Here is an 18,938-nt window from a genome sequence, read left to right on the forward strand (position 1 = left end):
CCTATGTTTATAGAGCCATAACCCCCTATGTTTATAGAGCCATAGCACCCTGTTTATATTTATAAAGCCATTGCATCATGTCTGTTTATAGAGCCATAGCATCCTGTTTATGTTTCAAAAGCCACAGCACCCTGACTATGTTTTTAGAGCCACAACGCCCTGTTTATAGAGCTATAGCATTGTGTCTATGATAAGTCCCTTTTTATTAACAAACCTTTACTTTTTACAGACTCACTGACACTTGGCTGGGCAAAAGTAGATGCATTTAAGGAAGAAACTATTGCCACTAGAGGTATCTGGGCACCTAGGGAGACAACTCTACATCTCTTACTGAATCCTGGAAAAAAGCCATATAATATTATAGACCACACTACAGGATATAGCAGAAAAGGTAATTTGAGAGGGAATGGTAAAATTAGCAATAGCTATCAAGTGATTGGTACACTTTGGAGCCTATGCACTAAAGCTTAACATGCATGCTAAGGCCAGTTAGCATGCATAGAAAATTGAATGTAGTGCACTATCCCCTTAAAGGTGAATTTTAAAAGCCAATGGGTGCATTAATTAGGGGATGTGCGATTCCCTGTACATACCCGGATCAGTCCAGACTCCTGGGTTTATTCATCCGTGCCAGCAGATGGAGACAGTGAAAGTAAAACTGACACTGCTTCATTTATACTGGTGCCACCTGCAGTTCCCCAGTATTTCTCTGTCTCCAGCAGATGTGGCTGGTGAAAAAACCTGCAGTTTCTTAGTCTGCCCAGTATTTTTTTTTCTAACTTTTTATTCCTTTGGGCCTTCCTCCTAGGGGTCGGGGTTCCCACTCCATACCCTGTTTGGTTGAGGTGGATGGGCTGGGGGTCGGTGACCGTTTTGTACCCCTGGTCCCATGTTAGCCATGCGATGCAAATCTGGTGGTCCAGATCTCTCTCCTTACGAGGCCACTGCGGTGGCTTTTCCTTGGCTCACTTTACTGGGTTTTTTTGCTTTGGCCTTTCCCTCTCCCTTGCTTAGTTTGCTGAATTGAGCTGGACAGCTCTCTTCAGTGCTGGGAGCAGGGATGGTAGTGAGGCCTCTTAAAGTTTAATTTAATTTAAAAAAAAAAAGTGAGAGGAAACAGGTTGTTGGAGCAGGCAGCAGCAGTAAGGATGACTTTCTCTTCCCCCCCTCCTCCAGCTAGTTTTATTTTCTCCTCCAGGGCTAGCGATTCTCTCGTGTTTCGATAGGGATGGGGGTTGGCCTGCCATGCATGTGGGCTTCCGCGCGGCTAAATCGCCACGGACTTTGTGCGGCCTGTGTCTAGGGAGGGAGGGACCCTCCGATCTCCCGGTGCCTGCTAAATGGAGGAAATTCGGGCCGACGCAGCAGCTGAGAGTTCAGCAGGCACAGACCACGTGCAGCCCTCAGTGCACATACCTGCAGGAACGGTGGCCATGTTGGAATCCCCGTCGGGCCTGCCTGCGCTTTCGGGGGCTGATGGGGACCTTCCTCCTCGGCTTTCCCCGGTCCACCTGGGTCCTGTTGGGAGACAGGGGGACTCGAAGGCCTCCCTGGGACACGTTCCTCCACCTGCCAGTGGGGACTTATTACATCCGCAAGCTGTCCTCGCAGTCTTTGTCCCTTCTCGCCCGAGTTTATCCTGCTCCTCCATAAGGCCTATTTAGCACATCAGGAGGGGTTTGCTTTGCAGCAGGAGGGCCCAGACTCTCCAGCATTGTCTCTGGAGCCGGGAGTGGTCCCCTTTAGGTCGGGCATGTCGCGTGGTATCTTAAGCACCAGAGTTCAGAGTACGCCTGGTCCAACCCCACAAGACGCTGATTTGGTCCTGGGGGCAATGCTCTTAGGGGACCCAGTGGCGGACACAGGGTCTGCGGATGTGGTCCAGGGAGATGATACTGACCCGATACCGATGGTAAAGGGAGATGATCTCAAAATTGTCTGCTTGTTCTGTAGGGAGGAACTGGCTCCTCTAATTCCCCAGGTTTTGGAGGAGCTAAGGCTCCAGCCACCACAGGAGGACTCTAGCAAAGATGGGGGCGGCTCCGGTGCTGGAGGACATGAGAAGCCCTCCTTCATGATTTCCGTATCATACGTCCATAAAGAAGATGGTGGATCAGGAATGGGGTGCTCCTGATGCCGGCTTACGGGTTGGCAGGGCGATGGCGAAACTTTATGCCCTGCCAGAACAGGCCTTGGAGCTTTTTGTGTTTCTCAAGGTGGATGCGGTCATCTCGGTGGTCACGAAAAAGACGACCATTCCGGTAGCGGGAGTGGCAGCGCTGAGGGATGTTCAGAACCACAAGCTGGAGGTCCATCTTAAAAGGATTTTTGAGGTGTCAGCTTTGAGTCTCCAGCTTTATGCGGAGAGCTTGTTTGCGCTGGGTGCAGCGTCTTCAGGATGGTCAGGCGTCTGGGAGTTCCCCAGGGAGTCAGGCTCATAGGTTGGAAGCCGTGGTAGCTTTTGTGGCGGATGCCTTGTATGATTTGGTGCTGACGTCCTCCAGTATTATGGGGGCTGCGTTGACCACAAGGCGCCTCTTGTGGCTCTGCAACTGGTCAGCGGATGTTTTGTTTAAGTCCCATTTGGCCTCTTTGCCTTTTAAAGGCCGTCTCTTATTTGGGAAGGACCTAGAACAGCTTGTGAAGCGATTAGATGACAAATTGCCTGAGGAAGGGCCTAAAGGCAAACTCGTCTTCTCGTCTCATCTGTTTTCGGGACAATAGGAGATCACATCAGGCGAGGGGGGCTCCCGGGGAGCAGAGACCATTCTCTTTGCGAGGTCAGGCCTGGGGGCAGTCCTTTCATGGAGATCGTAGGCCATTCAGAACCCCCACTAGTGGAGGACCCTCGGGGTCCAAGTCTGCACAGTGAGGCGAGGCTGGCCCACTTTTATAGGGGGTCGTCTGACTCACTTTTATGAGGAGTGGGCCAAAATCACCCAGGATCAGTGGGTTCTCGGTGTAATAAGCAATGGTTTTGTGTTAGAATTTGCTCATCCCGTGCGCAGCCTGTTTCTTGACTCCCCCACAGCTCATTGCAAAAGCGTCGAGTGGTGCGGGAGACTCTAGACAGGTTGCAGTGCCTGGGGGCCATGGTACCAGTACCTCAGGATGAGATCTGAAAGGGTTGATATTCCATTTACATCGTTGTCCTGAAGAAGGAAGGGATTTGAAGCGCATGAATGCAGCATTGAAGATTCCCCGATTTCGCATGGAAACTTTGAAGTCGGTAATTGCTGCCGTATGTACCCAGGAGTTCCTGGCATCTCTAGACTTGGCGGAAGCGTACCTACACATTCCGATTCAGCAAGATTATCAGTGCTACCTGAGGTTTATAGTCCTGGGGCAACATTTCCAGTTTCAGGTGCTTCCGTTTGGGCTGGCCACTGTTCCCCGAACCTAAAATCGCACATCCATGTGCGCGCCAGGAAGCGCGTGCACATGGACACATGCACACACCTTTTAAAATCTACCCCTTAATTATAGAATTCTAAATCTCAGCCCCCCCCATAACCAAATACAAATAGCCTACCCTTTTAATCCTTCCGCCCATCATAAATGACCTTAAACAAAAAAGTACTAATTCCCTATAGAGCAACATTCGAAGGGCACAAATCCACTTCCTAAGGAGCTCCACAAATCAGTTTAGAAAAACATGTGGAATATGGCTTTCAAAGGCATTTACCTGCTAAACAGCAGTTTATCTGGGTCAACTGGCCAGGCTGAGCATTGCCCTTCTGGGAGAGTATTCAGATCTGGAGTGAAAATAACACAGGTAGAATTTTATTGTCAAAACTTTGAGGTCCGTATTCAGATACAGCCAGTTATGTAAGTTAGCCATATAAGATTTCTCTGGCTAACTTAGCCGTGATATTCAGTAATGCAGCTAGATAAATTTAAAGTTAGCCGGATAAGATTATTGGCTAACTTTAGACCTGTTCAATAGGAGGGCTAAAATTAGCCAGATACCTTAGCCAGATAAGTTTGAATATCGCTACTTATTGGGGTAAGGTATTTCCTGGAATGCCTCTTTTTTATCTGGATAAATTTCGGCTTATCCAGCTAAAATCTAGCTGAATAAGAGGCTGAATATGCTAAAACTTGCCATTTAGACGGATAACTTTAAGTTATCCATCTAAATTGCTTTCGAATATCTACCTCTTTGTGTTTTTTTATTGTGCTATATTTTGAATGCTTTGTTGTACACCACTTTCATGAAAGCTTCTTATAAGTGGATTATAAGTGAATGTAAGTAAATAAATATATTTTATCCCCAGGTGGCTGCCTGCACACATACAGGCCGATTCAATAAAGTCCGTGGGAGAGCGGATGAACGCCCGCTCTCCCGGCGCGCGGACTGGCCCCTTGCCGGTGCGCGCGATGCAGTATTCAAATTAGGTGGCGCGGTAGAAACGGGGAAAAGGAGGCGCTAGGGACACTAGCGCGTCCCTAGCGTCTCCTTTTGATCCGGAGCAGTGGCTGTCAGCGGGTTTGACAGCCGATGCTTAATTTTGCCGGCATCGGTTCTCGAGCCCGCTGACAGCCACGGGCTCGGAAATTGGACGCCGGCAAAATTGAGCGTCCAGTTTTCGGCCCGACAGCCGTGGGCCGAATTCAAATTATTTTTTTTTTTTTTACTTTTTTTATTCTTCGGGACCTCTGACTTAATATTGCCATGATATTAAATCGGAGGGTGCACAGAAAAGCAATTTTTACTGCTTTTCTGTGCACTTTCCTGGTGCCGGAAGAAATTAGCGCCGACCTTTGGGTCGGCGCTAATATCTGAAAGTAAAATGTGCGGCTTGGCTGCACATTTTACTTTCTGTATCCTGCGCGCATACCTAATAGGGCCCTCAACATGCATTTGCATGTTGAGGGCCCTATTAGGTGCCACGGGTTGGACGCACGTTTTCCTCCCCTTACTGAATAAGGGGTAAGGGAAAACGCGCATCCAATAGCAGGCTAACAGTGCGCTCCATCGGAGCGCACTGTATTGTATCGGCCTAAATGTAGGTATAAAGTTTGCAGGTACATCAAAAAGAAAGAACTCAATTTCTCTTTGAAAATTAGCTACAAAAGTACTCATAATATTCTAGTATATTCTGTTCTATTCTTAGATTTTTTTACTACCATTTTCTAGTCCAGTGTTTCTCAAGCACTGGCCCCCAGCAGCATTTCTGCTGGTCCGTGCAACAACAAAGATTGCAGGAGGATTAAGAGGAAGCAAGGCCTGCACCCTGCACCACAGTCAGCATAGGTTTTTCCTAACCCTTCCCCTCTTGGCCCTGCCCCACAGAACTTTATTTTTCAGTGGACCCAGTCCTAAGGCCCAATCTCTGGGAGAAGAGCAAGTGCACCTAAATGTTAATGAGCCGGCATAAGACTGAGTCAGGTTCTGCCCCGCTTTCTGGCCATGCCAAGAAGGGATAGAACCATTCAGGACGAACCTTAGGAGGGAGGAGAGTGCAGGGACCAGGGCAACTCAATCAGAGTGGGGCCCTGAAACGCTGAAATCTTAGTACTGGGGATGGGGCTACCATGGCAATGCAGGGCCCAGGACACTCGTTTCTTCAAATTGTAAATTATTAAAGCGCTATTAATGACTTAAAATCAGTTTCGGACAGTATGAAAAAAAGGAAATATAAAATTCGTCAATAGTGCACAAGCTAATCTTTGGAAATCCATACACTTAATATAAGTGCTATTTTTCTTCCTTCTTTCGATACTATCTGAAACTGATTTCAAGCCATTAATAGCGCTTTAATAATTTACATTTTGAAGAAAAAGATGCTGCATAAATTTGATTTCAAGATGCTGAAAATTATCAATTGTGTGATAAAAGTTTACAGTTTATAACTTACGTCAAGATAAATCATTACTTTGGTCAGCATTAAGAGAAAAAAATAAGAGATCTTTCATTTCAGTTTTACACCTGATGATTTTTTTCACTACGTTCCTCACTAAAAAACAGGAAGTGTTTGACCTATGATTGGAGGTGCAGGAGATGACAAGTTGCGATGGACTACCTGCTTTTTCTGAGGTTTTTTCCTCCTTAATTATAAAAAATTATAAAAATACTAAAAACTATATAAAGACTCAACAACCAAACATATATAAAGATTTAATAACAAAAAAGTTTAAAAAAATATGCTTCATTTCTCTTTAGATATGAGATACCTCCCGGTTGTATCGCTAGTTGGTGAGGAAATACTGCATGCTGATTTTCCCTAATGATTGCCTCCTTTTGTCTTTTTCGTATTTTGGTTAATACAATGAAGGGACTACCATCACCCAATGATAGAACAAGTCATCTGATAATAGGGCCCTGTAATTTTAGTAAATGTTTCTCTCAATGTAACACCATCCCACTGAAGAACAGCAAAGGTGATTTACAGAGAGTACAAGAATGAGAAGCTAAGTACTCATATGTTCTTAAGAAAAGATTTGATCCTGGTACATTTTCTGTTTATATTTGTCTTTGAGGGATAAAAATTAGATAAGGACATTCTTTTTTATAAAACGGGCTACATTACATTTTTTTCAGTCCATTTCTAACACACAGCACCCTTCTACACTTTTTCTCCCTCTCTCCTCCCCCCTTCCCCTCGTTCACTCCTCCCCTTTCCTCCACTCAGTCTTACTCACCCTCTGTCTCCCACTGCCTCCTTCCCTCACTCTCACCTCCCTCCCCTTCCCTCAGTCACTCCCACCTCGCTCCCCTTCCCTCAGTCACTCCCCACCCTCTCTCAATCCCATCCCATCCCCTCCCCCTCAGCCCTCCTCCCCTCCCTTTTTCTCTGCTCCACAACTTCTTACCCTTCCACTTACTCACATCCCTGTCTCTCACCTCTCCCTCATTCTCCCTCTCCCCCTTCCACTTACTCACATCCCTGTCTCTCACCTCTCCCTCATTCTCCCTCTCCCCTCACTCTTCCCCACCCCCTACCTCCCTACCTCCCTACCTCCCTCCCACACACTCACCCACTCCTCCCTCCCTCTCACTCAGTCCCTCCTCCCTCCCCTCTCTCCCTCCCTCCCTCTCACTCAGTCCCTCCCTCCCACTCAGTCCTCCCCCTCACTCCATTCCTCCCTCCCTCCCTCTCACTCAGTCCCTCCCTCCCCTTCACTCAGTCCCTCCCTCCCCCTCACTCAGTCCCCTCCCACTCAGTCCCTCCCTCTCACTCAGTCACTCCCTCCCACTCCCCCTCCCTCCCACTCCCTCCCTCCCTCTCACTCAGTCCATCTCTCTCTCTCCTCCCTCCCTTGCTACTGGCTGCCGCTGCCGCCGCTCGCTACCGCCGCCGCCCACGGCCGCCGCCCCCGCTGCCACCCACCGCCGCTGCCACTCGACGCCACCATGTTTTGTTTTTTTCTGACGCTGGCTGAGACCGACGTGCTCACCCGCACATGCGCGGTAGAGCTGGTCTCTACTGCACATTTGCGGCACGTCGGTCAACCTTCAATTATTAGGTTGATAATACTTTTGTCACACGCACTATTTTTTAAACCATTTTTTGGTAGAGTGCTAATGACTCTTACACATTTTTTTTGTTAATGCACAACATTTTAGACACTGAAAAGAAAGAGACACTAGAAAATGAAAAGCAACTGTTGGCAGCTATCATTACAGGTTGGTGACTCAATATGGCAAAAAAGAGCTGTGATGGAGCTTTGATTTGAAGGATTAGATATGAGCTTCCATCCTTGTCTTTACAATTATTCCTCAATTTTATATTTTGATTGCATTTCCTTAATTACTCTCTAAAGATATCATACATATTGTTTAAAACCTGGATGAATTACAGGAAATCACCCATATGAAGAGGCTTCACAGAGTTTATCAGATATTCAGCTAACTATTTATGACCCATTGAAGGATGAGCGCACAGAGAGAAGTCCCCAAGAGAGGCATGAAAGGTCAGTACTGAAGTTGGGATATAGAAGATAGGAAATTGTTCTGTTACAGTATGGGCCTGATTCACTAAGGCTCTTCTCCCTTTCTTTGTCTATGAGAAAAGTCCTTGATGAATCTTGTCTTGTGTGTCCATTAGTACCAAGATCACTGATACTAGAACTGCAAGTCCTGTACTGATCAGGAGTTTGTATGTGGCAGGAAGAGCTAAACCAATATCATGTGATGGAGTCCTGGACGTACTTTAGTACAGACTTGGTTGAAGGAGCCCAAAGCTAATATTGACTAATACGCTAACTAAGATATAGGAGTGAATTTTCAAAGGAGTTATGCGCATAAAGGGGCAGATTTTAATACCTACGCGCAGGCGTAGATTTTATAACATGTGCGCGCAGCCATGCGCATGTTATAAAATCCGGGATCGGCGCAAGCAAGGGGGTGAACACTTGTGCACCTTGCACGCGCCGAGCCCTAGGGGAGCCGCGATGGCTTTCCCTGTTCCCTCCGAGGCCGCTCTGAAATCAGAACTTTCCTTCCCACCCCCCACCTTCCGCCCCCCCCACCTTCCCCTCCCTTCCCCTACCTAACCCACCCACCAGCCCTACCTAAAACCCCCCATACCTTTGTTTTACAAGTTGCACCTGCCTCTGGGCAGGTGTAGGTTGCGCGCGCTGGCCAAGTGCCGGCCTAGAGGCCCCGGCCTTTGGCCCCGCCCACGCCCTGCCCCTTTTTTCAAGCCCTGGGACATGCGCGCATCCCGGGGCTTGCGCGCGTCTCCGGGCCTATGTAAAATAGGCTTGGTGCGCGTAACCCCTCTATGTGCATAAAGCCAGTTGGATTTATGCGTGTAGGGCTTTTAAAATCTGCCCCAAAAGTAGCAATTTTCAAAAGCCAATTTACGTGCCTGAAACCTTTTGATAATTGAACTTTATAGAATGAATTTTCAAAGGAGTTATGCACATAAAAGAAGCAATTTTCAAAAGCTCATTTACATGCATAAAACCTTTTAAAAATTACCTCCAAATACAGGATAATTTTATAACTGTAGTCAAAGTCTATACGTACCTTTCACACACAAACTTTACTCCGAATTTTCAAAATAAAGTTTTGAACATAAATTTGCTTTCAAAATTTACTGGTAATTGGCTTAATACATGCACAGAATAATATGCACAAAGTTAACACCTACATTTTGGAGGACGCAACTTCTGCGGGGTAATTTAAGTACATAGGAGGTAATTTTGAAAGGAGTTACGCACGGAAATATAACATACTATTGTAGTAATTTTCAAAAGCTATACACTTGAGTAAAGTGCACTTATGTGAGTAAATCCTATGAGCAATTCAATGACATGTATTGTAGCAATTTTCAAAAGCCCATTTAAGTAAAGTGCATTTACACATGTAAAACCCATTCCCTGTACGTATCCGGATCAGTCCAGACTGCTGGGTTTTGCCTCCCTTCCAGCAGATGGAGACAGAGAAAAACTTGAAGAGCACCCCCTCTTAGTGCGGTGTGCTACCTGCTTCCCTTCAGCATTTCTCTGCCTCCAGCAGATGAAGGTGGCAGAACCTGCGGTCCTGAACTAAAATTTCCTAGATTAAAAAAAAAAAAAAAGAAGGGTTTTTTTTCACCTTTTCTTAACTAAGACTTGATCAAGCAAGAATTAAAAAAAAAAAAAGTCAAAGAGTTCTGTTCCTTCCAGGGGGTCGGCAGGTCCTGGAGGGACCATCCCCCCTGGTTGCAGGCAGAGCTAGGGGTTGGAGACCCTGTCAGCTCTACAACCCGGTGAGACACTGCCTGGTGCGACACTTGGGGTGAGTACTGGTAGTCCGGTCCCTCCCCCTTGTTATCAGAGATGATTTTTGCATTCCTCTGGTGAGGCCCCCCTTTAAAAAAAAAAAAAGAAAGGGAAGGGAGTCTTATCGGAGCGGCTCCCGCTGGCCTGTGTACTTGCATTCTCCCGGGCTCCAGAGATAAGTTTTCGTCCCTCCCACACCTCTTACCTCAGCCATGCCGCGTGCCTCACGGTGCACGGCCTGCAGGGAGTCAGCTATGCAGCTCTCCCGCGATGGCCTTTGTTCTCGGTGCCTCCCTTCCATCGACCACGGCGTGGAAGCCCGCAGCTCGAGCCCACGGCACAGGACATCAGCGAGTTGAAGGGGGGAGTCGGCCTGACCAATTCCTGCTGAGCACGGGAACGGCAGCCATTTTAGATTCCTTGGCTCCCGCAGCGACTCATGCAGCAGGGGGAGGGAATCCTCCACCTCCACTTTCTCCTCCCGATTTGAGCCCTGAGAGCCCTTAGGGCTCTTTGCCAGACTCTCCCGCTGATTTGCAGAACCCCCCCCCCCGGAGGGGATTTAAAGGGCCAAACCCCTTTTACTACCAACTTTGTGCTGTTGATGCACAAAGCCTATATGGCCAGCCTTTTCCAACAGAGCAACACAGGGGCGCGAACAATGTGAGCAGAGCCCCCTCCTCGGAAGTCCCCAGATGAACATCTCCGCAGGGGGCTACCAGGATTCAGAGGATCCGAGATCAAGGGATTCCTGCCTTGGGGGCCTCGGACTCGCCAGATCTTCTGGCCCCAGATCTGCTGGAACTCCTGGGCCTGGACCCTCCCTGGTTCGATTTTGATGAGGAGCCTGAGAGATCCGTCCCGGTGGAAGGTGATGACCCTAGAGTAGTTCGTTTGTTCCTGAGGGATGAGTTGGATCCGCTGATACCACATGTCCTTACTGAGTTGGGGATTGCGCCTCCTCTTGAGGTTCCTGGGCATGACTCAGTGGACCTGGTCCTAGCAGGCTTATGTGGTCCTGCTAGGACTTTTCCTTTCCATCCCATGCTCCTGCAACTTATGTTCCAAGAGTGGGATACTCCAGAGGCAAGCCTGTGCGTGGGAGGAGCTATGGATAAGCTCTATCCCCTGCCTGACAAGTCCTTGGAGCTCCTCAAGGTTCCGAAGGTGGATGCTTCAGTGTCGGCTAACACCAAGCGGACGACTATTCCGGTGGCAGGAGCAGCGGCTCTGAAAGATCTCCAGGACAGGAAGCTCGAGGTTGTGACAAGGTCCATCTCAAAAGGATTTTCGAGGTGTCAGTGCTCAGGGTCAGGGCGGTGGACTGTAGCAGTCTGATGCAACGAGTGAGCCTGAGGTGGGTCCAACAGCTCCTCAGTGCTAGGGATCTTTCTCCTCAGGAAGCAGAGCAGGCTGAGCGTTTAGAGGCGGCAGTGGCATATGGCGCAGATGCTTTATATGATCTTCTCCATACCTCGTCCCGGACTATGGTGTCAGCGGTTTTGGCCAGGAGACTCCTATGGCTCCGCAACTGGTCTGCCGATGTCTCTTCAAAGTCTCCACTTGGAGCACTACCTTTTAAGGGCAAGTTTCTCTTTGGAGAAGATCTGGAACAGTTAATAAATTCCTTGGGAGACAATAAGTTACATAAGCTCCCTGAAGACAAGTTTAAGGCCCCCAGGAATTTCTTTCCGCCCCGCTCTCTTTTTTGGGGTCAGAGATGCTTTCATCAAACCAGGGCTCCTTCCTTTGGCCAAAGGCAACCATCCGGGAGATTTCAAGGTTGATCTCACTCCTTTCGGGGGTGCAGACCGAACCATGACGAGGTCAATCGGGGTCTTCGGGATCCAAGTCCTCCCAGTGAGATAGTGCCAACCCATTCCTCTGTTCCAGTCATAGGGGGACGGCTCTTCCTGTATTACGAGGAGTGGGTCAAAATAATATCAGACCAGTGGGTTCTAAGCATCATAGAACACGGTTACGTTTTAGAATTTGCTCGGCCTCTGCGAGACCTATTTTTGATATCTCCCTGCGGATCCCCAGAGAAGAGGCAGATAGTGAGTCAGACCCTTTGCCGGCTGGAAGATCTTGGGGCCATTGTTCCGGTTCCCCCAGATGAGTGCAGGACCAGGAGATACTCCATCTATTTCGTGATACCCAAAAAGGAAGGTTCTTTCTGTCCGATTCTTGACCTAAAGAGTGTAAACAAAGCTCCCAAAGTGCCACATTTTCGTAAAGAGACTCTGCGCTCCGTCATCACGGCGGTGCAAGGTGGAGAATTTTTAGCTTCGCTGGATTTGACGGAGGCATATCTGCATATTGGAATCCATAAGGATCATCAAAGGTTTCGGCGCTTCATGATCCTCTGGAAGCATTATAAGTTTTGGGCCCTCCAATTCGGGTTGGCGACAGCTCCTCATACCTTCACCAAGGTAATGATGGTGGTGGTGGTGGCAGCTCTCCAGCGGGAGGGGATACTGGTTCACCCGTATCTGGACGACCTACTCATTCGGGTGAAGTCAGAAGACCTTTGCAGGCTGGCAGTACGCAAGGTGTTACATCGCCTACACTCCCTCGGTTGGGTCTTCAATCATCCCAAGAGCCATCTGCTTCCTTCCCAGGTCTTGGACTTCTTGGGAGCACGATTCGATACTCGAGTCAGCAAAGTCTTCCTCATGCAGGAACAGATTGTAAAGCTGACGTCTCAGGTTCAACTTCTCTTGTCACTGCCAGGCTCTTGGCTCTATGGCATCCACTCTGGAATTGGTCCCCTGGGCCTTCGCTCATATGAGACCTTTACAGAGAGCTTTGCTTTCCCGCTGGGATCCGATGTCGGAAGAATTCCAGGTACCTTTGCCACTCATGGAGTCCTCCAGGTCCAGTTTTGGTTGGTGGCTTGTCCTCGACCACTTGAAGCAGGGTGTGGACCTAGAAATACCTCAGTGGGTGATTGTGACTACGGATGCCAGTTGTTCCGGTTGGGGGACTGTGTGCCAATCTCAGTCGGCCCAGGGCCAGTGGTCACGGAAGGAGGTGCAATGGTCCATCAATTGCCTGGAAACAAGGGCAGTGCACTTGGCGTTGCAGAGATTTCTTCCTCTCATCCACCATTGGGCGGTGTGAGTCTTGTCAGACAATGCGACGACGGTGGCCTACATCAACCATCAAGGTGACACAAAGAGTTGTCCTGTAGCCTTAGAAGCGGAAATGCTGATAGCCTGGGCGGAACGACATCTAGCCCGGTTGGCTGCCTCTCACATAGCCGGGGTCGACAACATGCAACGTACTTTCTAAGTCATCAAAGTCTAGACCCCAGAAAGTGGGAGTTGTCCTTGGAAGCAATGACGCTCGTCTGTCATTGGTGGGGTACTCCCCACTTGGACTTGATGGTGACTCAGAGAAATGCAAAGGCACCGCGCTTCTACAGTCGCAGAAGGGAACATGGGGCAGAAAGAGTAGATGCCCTGGTCCTTCCTTGGCCCCGCGACATACTGCTCTACGTGTTTCCTCCATGACCTCTCATGGGCAAGATTCTGAGAAGAATAGAGACTCACCCAGGGACGGTTATCCTCGTAGCTCTGGAGTGGCCCCGGAGACCATGGTTTGCAGACCTAGTCAACCTGGCTGTGGATGGTCCTCTTCTCCTTAGTCATCTTCCAAACCTGCTGCGTCAGGGTCCGGTATTTTGCGATCAGGCAGATTGCTTTTGTCTAGTGGCCTGGCTTATGAGAGGAGGCAATTGAGAAAGAAAGGGTATCCTGAGGATGTCATATCCACTCTCTTACGGGCGCAGAAGACCTCTACTTCTCTTACTTATGTCTGGGTGTGGAAAGTATTTGATTCTTGGTGCAGCGAGCAGGGGGTCCTCCCTCGTCTGGCTTTGGTACCACAGATCCTTGCTTTTTTACAGAAGGATCTCAGGAAGGGGTTATCCTTTAGTTCCCTCCGGGTGCAAGTTGCAGCTATGGGGTGTCTCTATAGGTTTTATGCACATTAAGTGCACATAACATAAGTAAACTGGCTTTTGAAAAGTGCATAATGGTACATTACATTTACATTTTCCTTTGAAAATGACCCCAATACTTCTTAAAATCTAAAAGTATGCACATAAGTCCAAACCCCTCTCCAGCTCCGCCTCCTAAAAACACTTCTGCTTAGTTCGCGTAAACTCACGCATGAACATAAATTGCACATGTACATTTACCTGCATAGCAGGCAGGTAATTTTGTAAAAGGTCACTTCTGCGACTAAAACATTGTTTACAAGCTGAAGTCCCTTTGAAAATGATCCTCCCTGCTAATTTAACAAAATTAATTTTGGGCTTGATTTATGTAAAAGACTTGCCTCATTTTCTTCTGCTTGCTTAATCAAATTATTCATTTTAACAATTTTTCCTGCTATACTATCTTTTTCATCATTTGATGAAAATATACTCTTGCAAATCTGTTTTAGCTGCAGAAAGAACTGGACAATTGACACTGTAGATTTAGTGCAGCCAGAAAATGAATATTCAGCCGTCTCTCGCTGCCCTTTTTCCCCCTGTGCTACGTAAGGCTACTGTGTAATTTTTCACTCTCGAGCTGCCGTACTGACGTTTCAGTCTATTTTATACCTTCGGCTTTGCCTAATCCTTTCATTTATATACATCATTTGCAAGTGCCTCCTACGTACCATGCACTACAAATTAATTTGCAATAAAACCGTAAGAAATATATGCTAAAAATTCAATTTTGTGTTCATTGTATTTATTTATTTATTTATTTATTAACTTTTATTTACCGACATTCGTGAAACACATCATGCCGGTTTACAAAGAACTCAGGCGGAAAATACAATAAAACAATATAACAATATAACAAAATAACAAAATAACAATATAACATTGATAGCAGAAACAAGAATCAGAATACAAATGAACCAAAATGGAGCAATAACAAAAGGGGGGAGGAAGGTCGTAGGGAGGGAGGATAGGGGGGAGTGGGAAAGGGGGGCTGGGGAGCGGGAGGGGAAAATTGTAAAATTGGAAGGCTCAATTAATTATAAACCTTGAAAAATACCTGCTCAAGAAAAGTATCAAATTACAAAATTTGGAGTTACCTACACTGAGCATGTAATTGGGAACAGCTTCAGAGGGGGGATGGGGAAAGTCAAGGGCCCCCAACAAGCAGCTTCCTCCTCCCTCCCTCACTGCCCCCCTCAGTATGGCTAGACCACTTTGATTGGTTGAAGGGAAAGGAACTTGGTGCTTGCTCACCCTGAAATTCACTGTGCTCTGTCTATGCCCCACTCCGCACAGTTCTAGAGCCATCGTGGGTAGTGGTTTGATATTTTCACAGGAAAAGAAAAGGATTTTGAAAGCAGTTGTGCACATTCTAAAAATCCGGGTTACACAAATGCTAGAATATGTGGCTCGGTGATAAGTGCTGTACCTCCGAAATTGTTTCCTAGGCTGGCCGGGGCTGGAGATACTGGGAAGGCAGCGTTCACAGCCCCTAGGAGTGAGAGGGAGTCTCAGCTGTTGCTCAATGGCAACACTTAGTGGCCAGACTTATAGTCCATGTTAGCCAGCTTCCAGAGGGCACTCTGATATGTGGCCCCTAGCCAAATACTGTCATTATGATGGCTAGGCTGTTTTGAAAGGGGTATATACAAATATTATAAGGGAGAAAACCCGGGTAGTTACGAGTGAAGACTCACCAGTAGTAACAGTAGTCGTCCCCTCCATTTGTCAGAAGAATGTACTGATCTAAAGCAAGGTTTCTAACAGAATTGTTTACCTGTACTCTTACCTGCATTCTCAGTTGTGCAATCTTTGACTGTGACATTGGGTAGCAATTATGAAACTGATTATAACTTCCATCTAGGATGTGTGTGATATTCATAAAACATCTTTCTAAAGTTGTCTTATTAACAAATGATCTTTGAATACAAATGTAGGTACATTTTGGGCTTGATTTTCAAAACAACTTATGTGCATATAACCCTGATGTATGCGTATAAGTGGCATTTTGAAAATCAATCAAGGCCCAGTGCGCATAAAAGTCCATGTGTAAGTCAGTTTTGCTTATGCTTTTATGTGCAATAAGAAGAGACATTCCAAGAGTCAGAGTTAGGGGTGGAGTTTCGTCTTAACACTCATATTTATTGGTTTTAAAAAGGATACGTGTTGCAAGGGAGCTTTCTAAATCGGATTGCAGAAGGGAGTTGAGAAGCTTTTGAAAGTATATCAGGGCAATAAAGGATTATTTTTTATAATTTATAACTAACTTCTTATTTGAAAGGGGCAGGCATTGGAAAAATAATCAGTGAGGGGAAAAGGATTTAGGTTTCTGTTTGTGTGAGGCTGAGTAGCTAGAGCTATAGTTACCTCAATAAATAAATTCTGTAAGTGCTAACATAAAACAAAAGGCAAAATACAAGAGTTTTTATAGATGGTATTATACTCCTGCTAGGTTACATACAATGGGGGTTAAACATTCTCCTATATGTTGGCATGGTTGTGGTGAAAAGGGTGCCTTTATACCTATTTGCTGGTCTTGTCCTGTGATCAAGATCTACGGGACTCAGATCACTTCTTGGATTTGTAAGATTGCAAAGGTTTCTCTCCCGGTTCAGCCAGCTGTTATTCTATTGGGTATTTGTATTGCTTGAATAAAAAAGGTAAAGAGTTAGCTCATCACACGCTGGTGGCAGCTTGGAGAAATATTGCCAGTCAGAAGATTGCAGGTTTCAGCCTCTGTGGCAGACTTATGCTATGGTAAAACTGACCTGACAGGTTAAAGATAGTTATCCTGGAGTGGAAACTTTTCATGGAGTTTTTCTTTGTCTTCTACTCTAACCTAATGAAATTAGGAACATTGATGTATGAAGGTTTATTAATTTCATTAATTTTCTTTATTGTACTTTTCATATCTTAAACAGGAGGTACTGAGTACCTGTGACAGTGGAGTATTTATTCTGCTTGGTTAGACTTTGTAGTTCTTTCTTGTCTTGTTCTGCTTATTTTTTTTTTTTCAAAATAATTTTTATTGGGATGAAACATGAACAGACACCGAGTCCCGCACTATGGCAGGTACAGCCAGTATATGGAACAACCAATACAATGCAAAAATGCTTATTTTATAATGATGTGATCTTTACAATAAAGTTTTCAAAAATTGAAAAAAGATATGCACCAGTTACGCTCTCCGAAGAGGAGGTGTAACTTTACATGAGTGAATGTGTGCATGCACTCAGCCAATTGTCCAAGGAGTTTCAAAGGGAACCCAGGCACATGAATTTGCTTTGAAAATGCTTGGTAATGTACAAGCAGACTTTAAGCTGTGCAGGCTTTTTGAGAATTACCCTCTTTGTGACATTGATTTTCCCCTCTAGTTTTTTTCATAATAACAGTTTGACATTCCATGATGTGCACGTAAAAGGATTATTGTACCTGAAGTGTGCAATAATCCTCAGTAATACATGATTTCCTGTCTTGGAGATTGAACAACTATGGATTTTGGAGGAATGTTAATGACATTGCATAAATACATTAGGTTACAATAAAACCATTTCCAAATATTTCTAAATAAGTATTTAAAATGTCCTAGATGTAATGGGCCTGATTTTAAAAAACATTTACATTCTTAAGACTGGGTTTTACATGTGTAAATGCTCTTTACCCATGTAAATGGGCTTTTGAAAATTTCTATAATATGCCTTGAATTGTCCATAGGTTTTACCAACATTAAGTGCACTTTTTGAAATTGTTAAGATAGTAGGTTACATTTACATTTGTAACTTCTTTGAAAATTCACTTGCTTGGTAATACATTTGACACAAAACAACTAAAATTCAGAGTAGTGGGTAGAAGGCTGTATTATGAATGTAATTGGATTCCCCATAAGCACTTTACAAGCCCTTTGAGGCAAGTTAGGATTTTACGTACTATACCTGTATGACTCAGAACAATCATTCAAAGCATGCTTGTACTAACAGGTTTGTACTAATTGTACAGAGCTAAAACACACTGTCAGCACTTTACAAATGTAAAATTGTAGTAACTACAATTGCAAACTGGAATTTGCATACATATCTTTGTCTTTGTTAGGGTCATAGATCAGGAGCGACATTTTCCTTATGGATCTTGGGTCCCACACAACGAATTGACCATCCTACCAGATTGCACTCCAGTCAGCCACCCATTTGATCTGTACATTGATGCGCTTCACTGCCTCCCTGATAATGCAACAATAACAAAGGTAAACTCTACAACTCTAGCATTGTTCTTTGATTTAGAACATAAGAACATAAGAAATTGCCATGCTGGGTCAGACCAAGGGTCCATCAAGCCCAGCATCCTGTTTCCAACAGAGGCCAAACCAGGCCAAAAGAACCTGGCAATTATCCAAACACTAAGAAGATCCCATGCCACTGATGCAATTAATAGCAGTGGCTATTCCCTAAGTAAATTTGATTAATAGCCGTTAATGGATGTCTCCTCCAAGAACTTATCCAAACCTTTTTTGAACCCAGCTACACTAACTGCACTAACCACATCCTCGGGCAACAAATTCCAGAGCTTTATTGTGTGTTGAGTGGAAAAGAATTTTCTCCGATTAGTCTTAAATGTGCTACTTGCTAACTTCATGGAATGCCCCCTAGTCCTTCTATTATTCGAAAGTGTAAATAACCGATTCACATCTACCCGTTCAAGACCTCTCATGATCTTAATGACCTCTATCATATCCCCCCTCAGCTGTCTCTTCTCCAAGCTGAACAGCCCTAACCTCTTCCGCCTTTCCTCATAGGGGAGTTGTTCCATCCCCTTTATCATTTTGGTTGCCCTTCTCTGTACCTTCTCCATTGCAACTATATCTTTTTTGAGATGCGGCGACAAGAATTATACACAGTATTCCAGGTGCGGTCTCACCATGGAGCGATATAGAGGCATTATGACATGTTCCGTTTTATTAATCATTCCCTTCCTAATAATTCCTAACATTCTGTTTGCTTTTTTGACGGCTGCAGCACACTGAGCCAACGATTTTAAAGTATTATCCACTATGATGCCTAGATATTTTTCCTGAGTGGTAGCTCCTAATATGGAACCTAACATCGTGTAACTACAGCAAGGGTTATTTTTCCCTATATGCAACACCTTGCACTTGTCCACATTAAATTTCATCTGCCATTTGGATGCCCAATCTTCCAGTCTTGCAAGGTCCTCCTGTAATGTATCACAA

At 45.8% G+C, this 18,938-nt stretch overlaps 1 protein-coding gene across 3 annotated transcripts in view; it reads left to right on the plus strand.

Moving 5' to 3' along the window:
* Positions 1 to 18,938, plus strand: part of LOC115098197 — a 166,505-nt gene that overhangs the window by 22,377 nt on the left and 125,190 nt on the right. For all 3 annotated transcript variants that reach the window (XM_029614599.1, XM_029614601.1, XM_029614600.1), the window contains exons 7-9: positions 230 to 391; positions 7,806 to 7,917; positions 17,804 to 17,954. In XM_029614599.1, coding sequence (XP_029470459.1) covers positions 230 to 391; positions 7,806 to 7,917; positions 17,804 to 17,954 — 425 coding nt within the window. The remainder of the gene's footprint in view (positions 1 to 229; positions 392 to 7,805; positions 7,918 to 17,803; positions 17,955 to 18,938) is intronic.

The sequence above is a fragment of the Rhinatrema bivittatum genome, chromosome 8 (genome assembly GCF_901001135.1).
Source record: "Rhinatrema bivittatum chromosome 8, aRhiBiv1.1, whole genome shotgun sequence".
NCBI classification, from domain to species: domain Eukaryota; kingdom Metazoa; phylum Chordata; class Amphibia; order Gymnophiona; family Rhinatrematidae; genus Rhinatrema; species Rhinatrema bivittatum.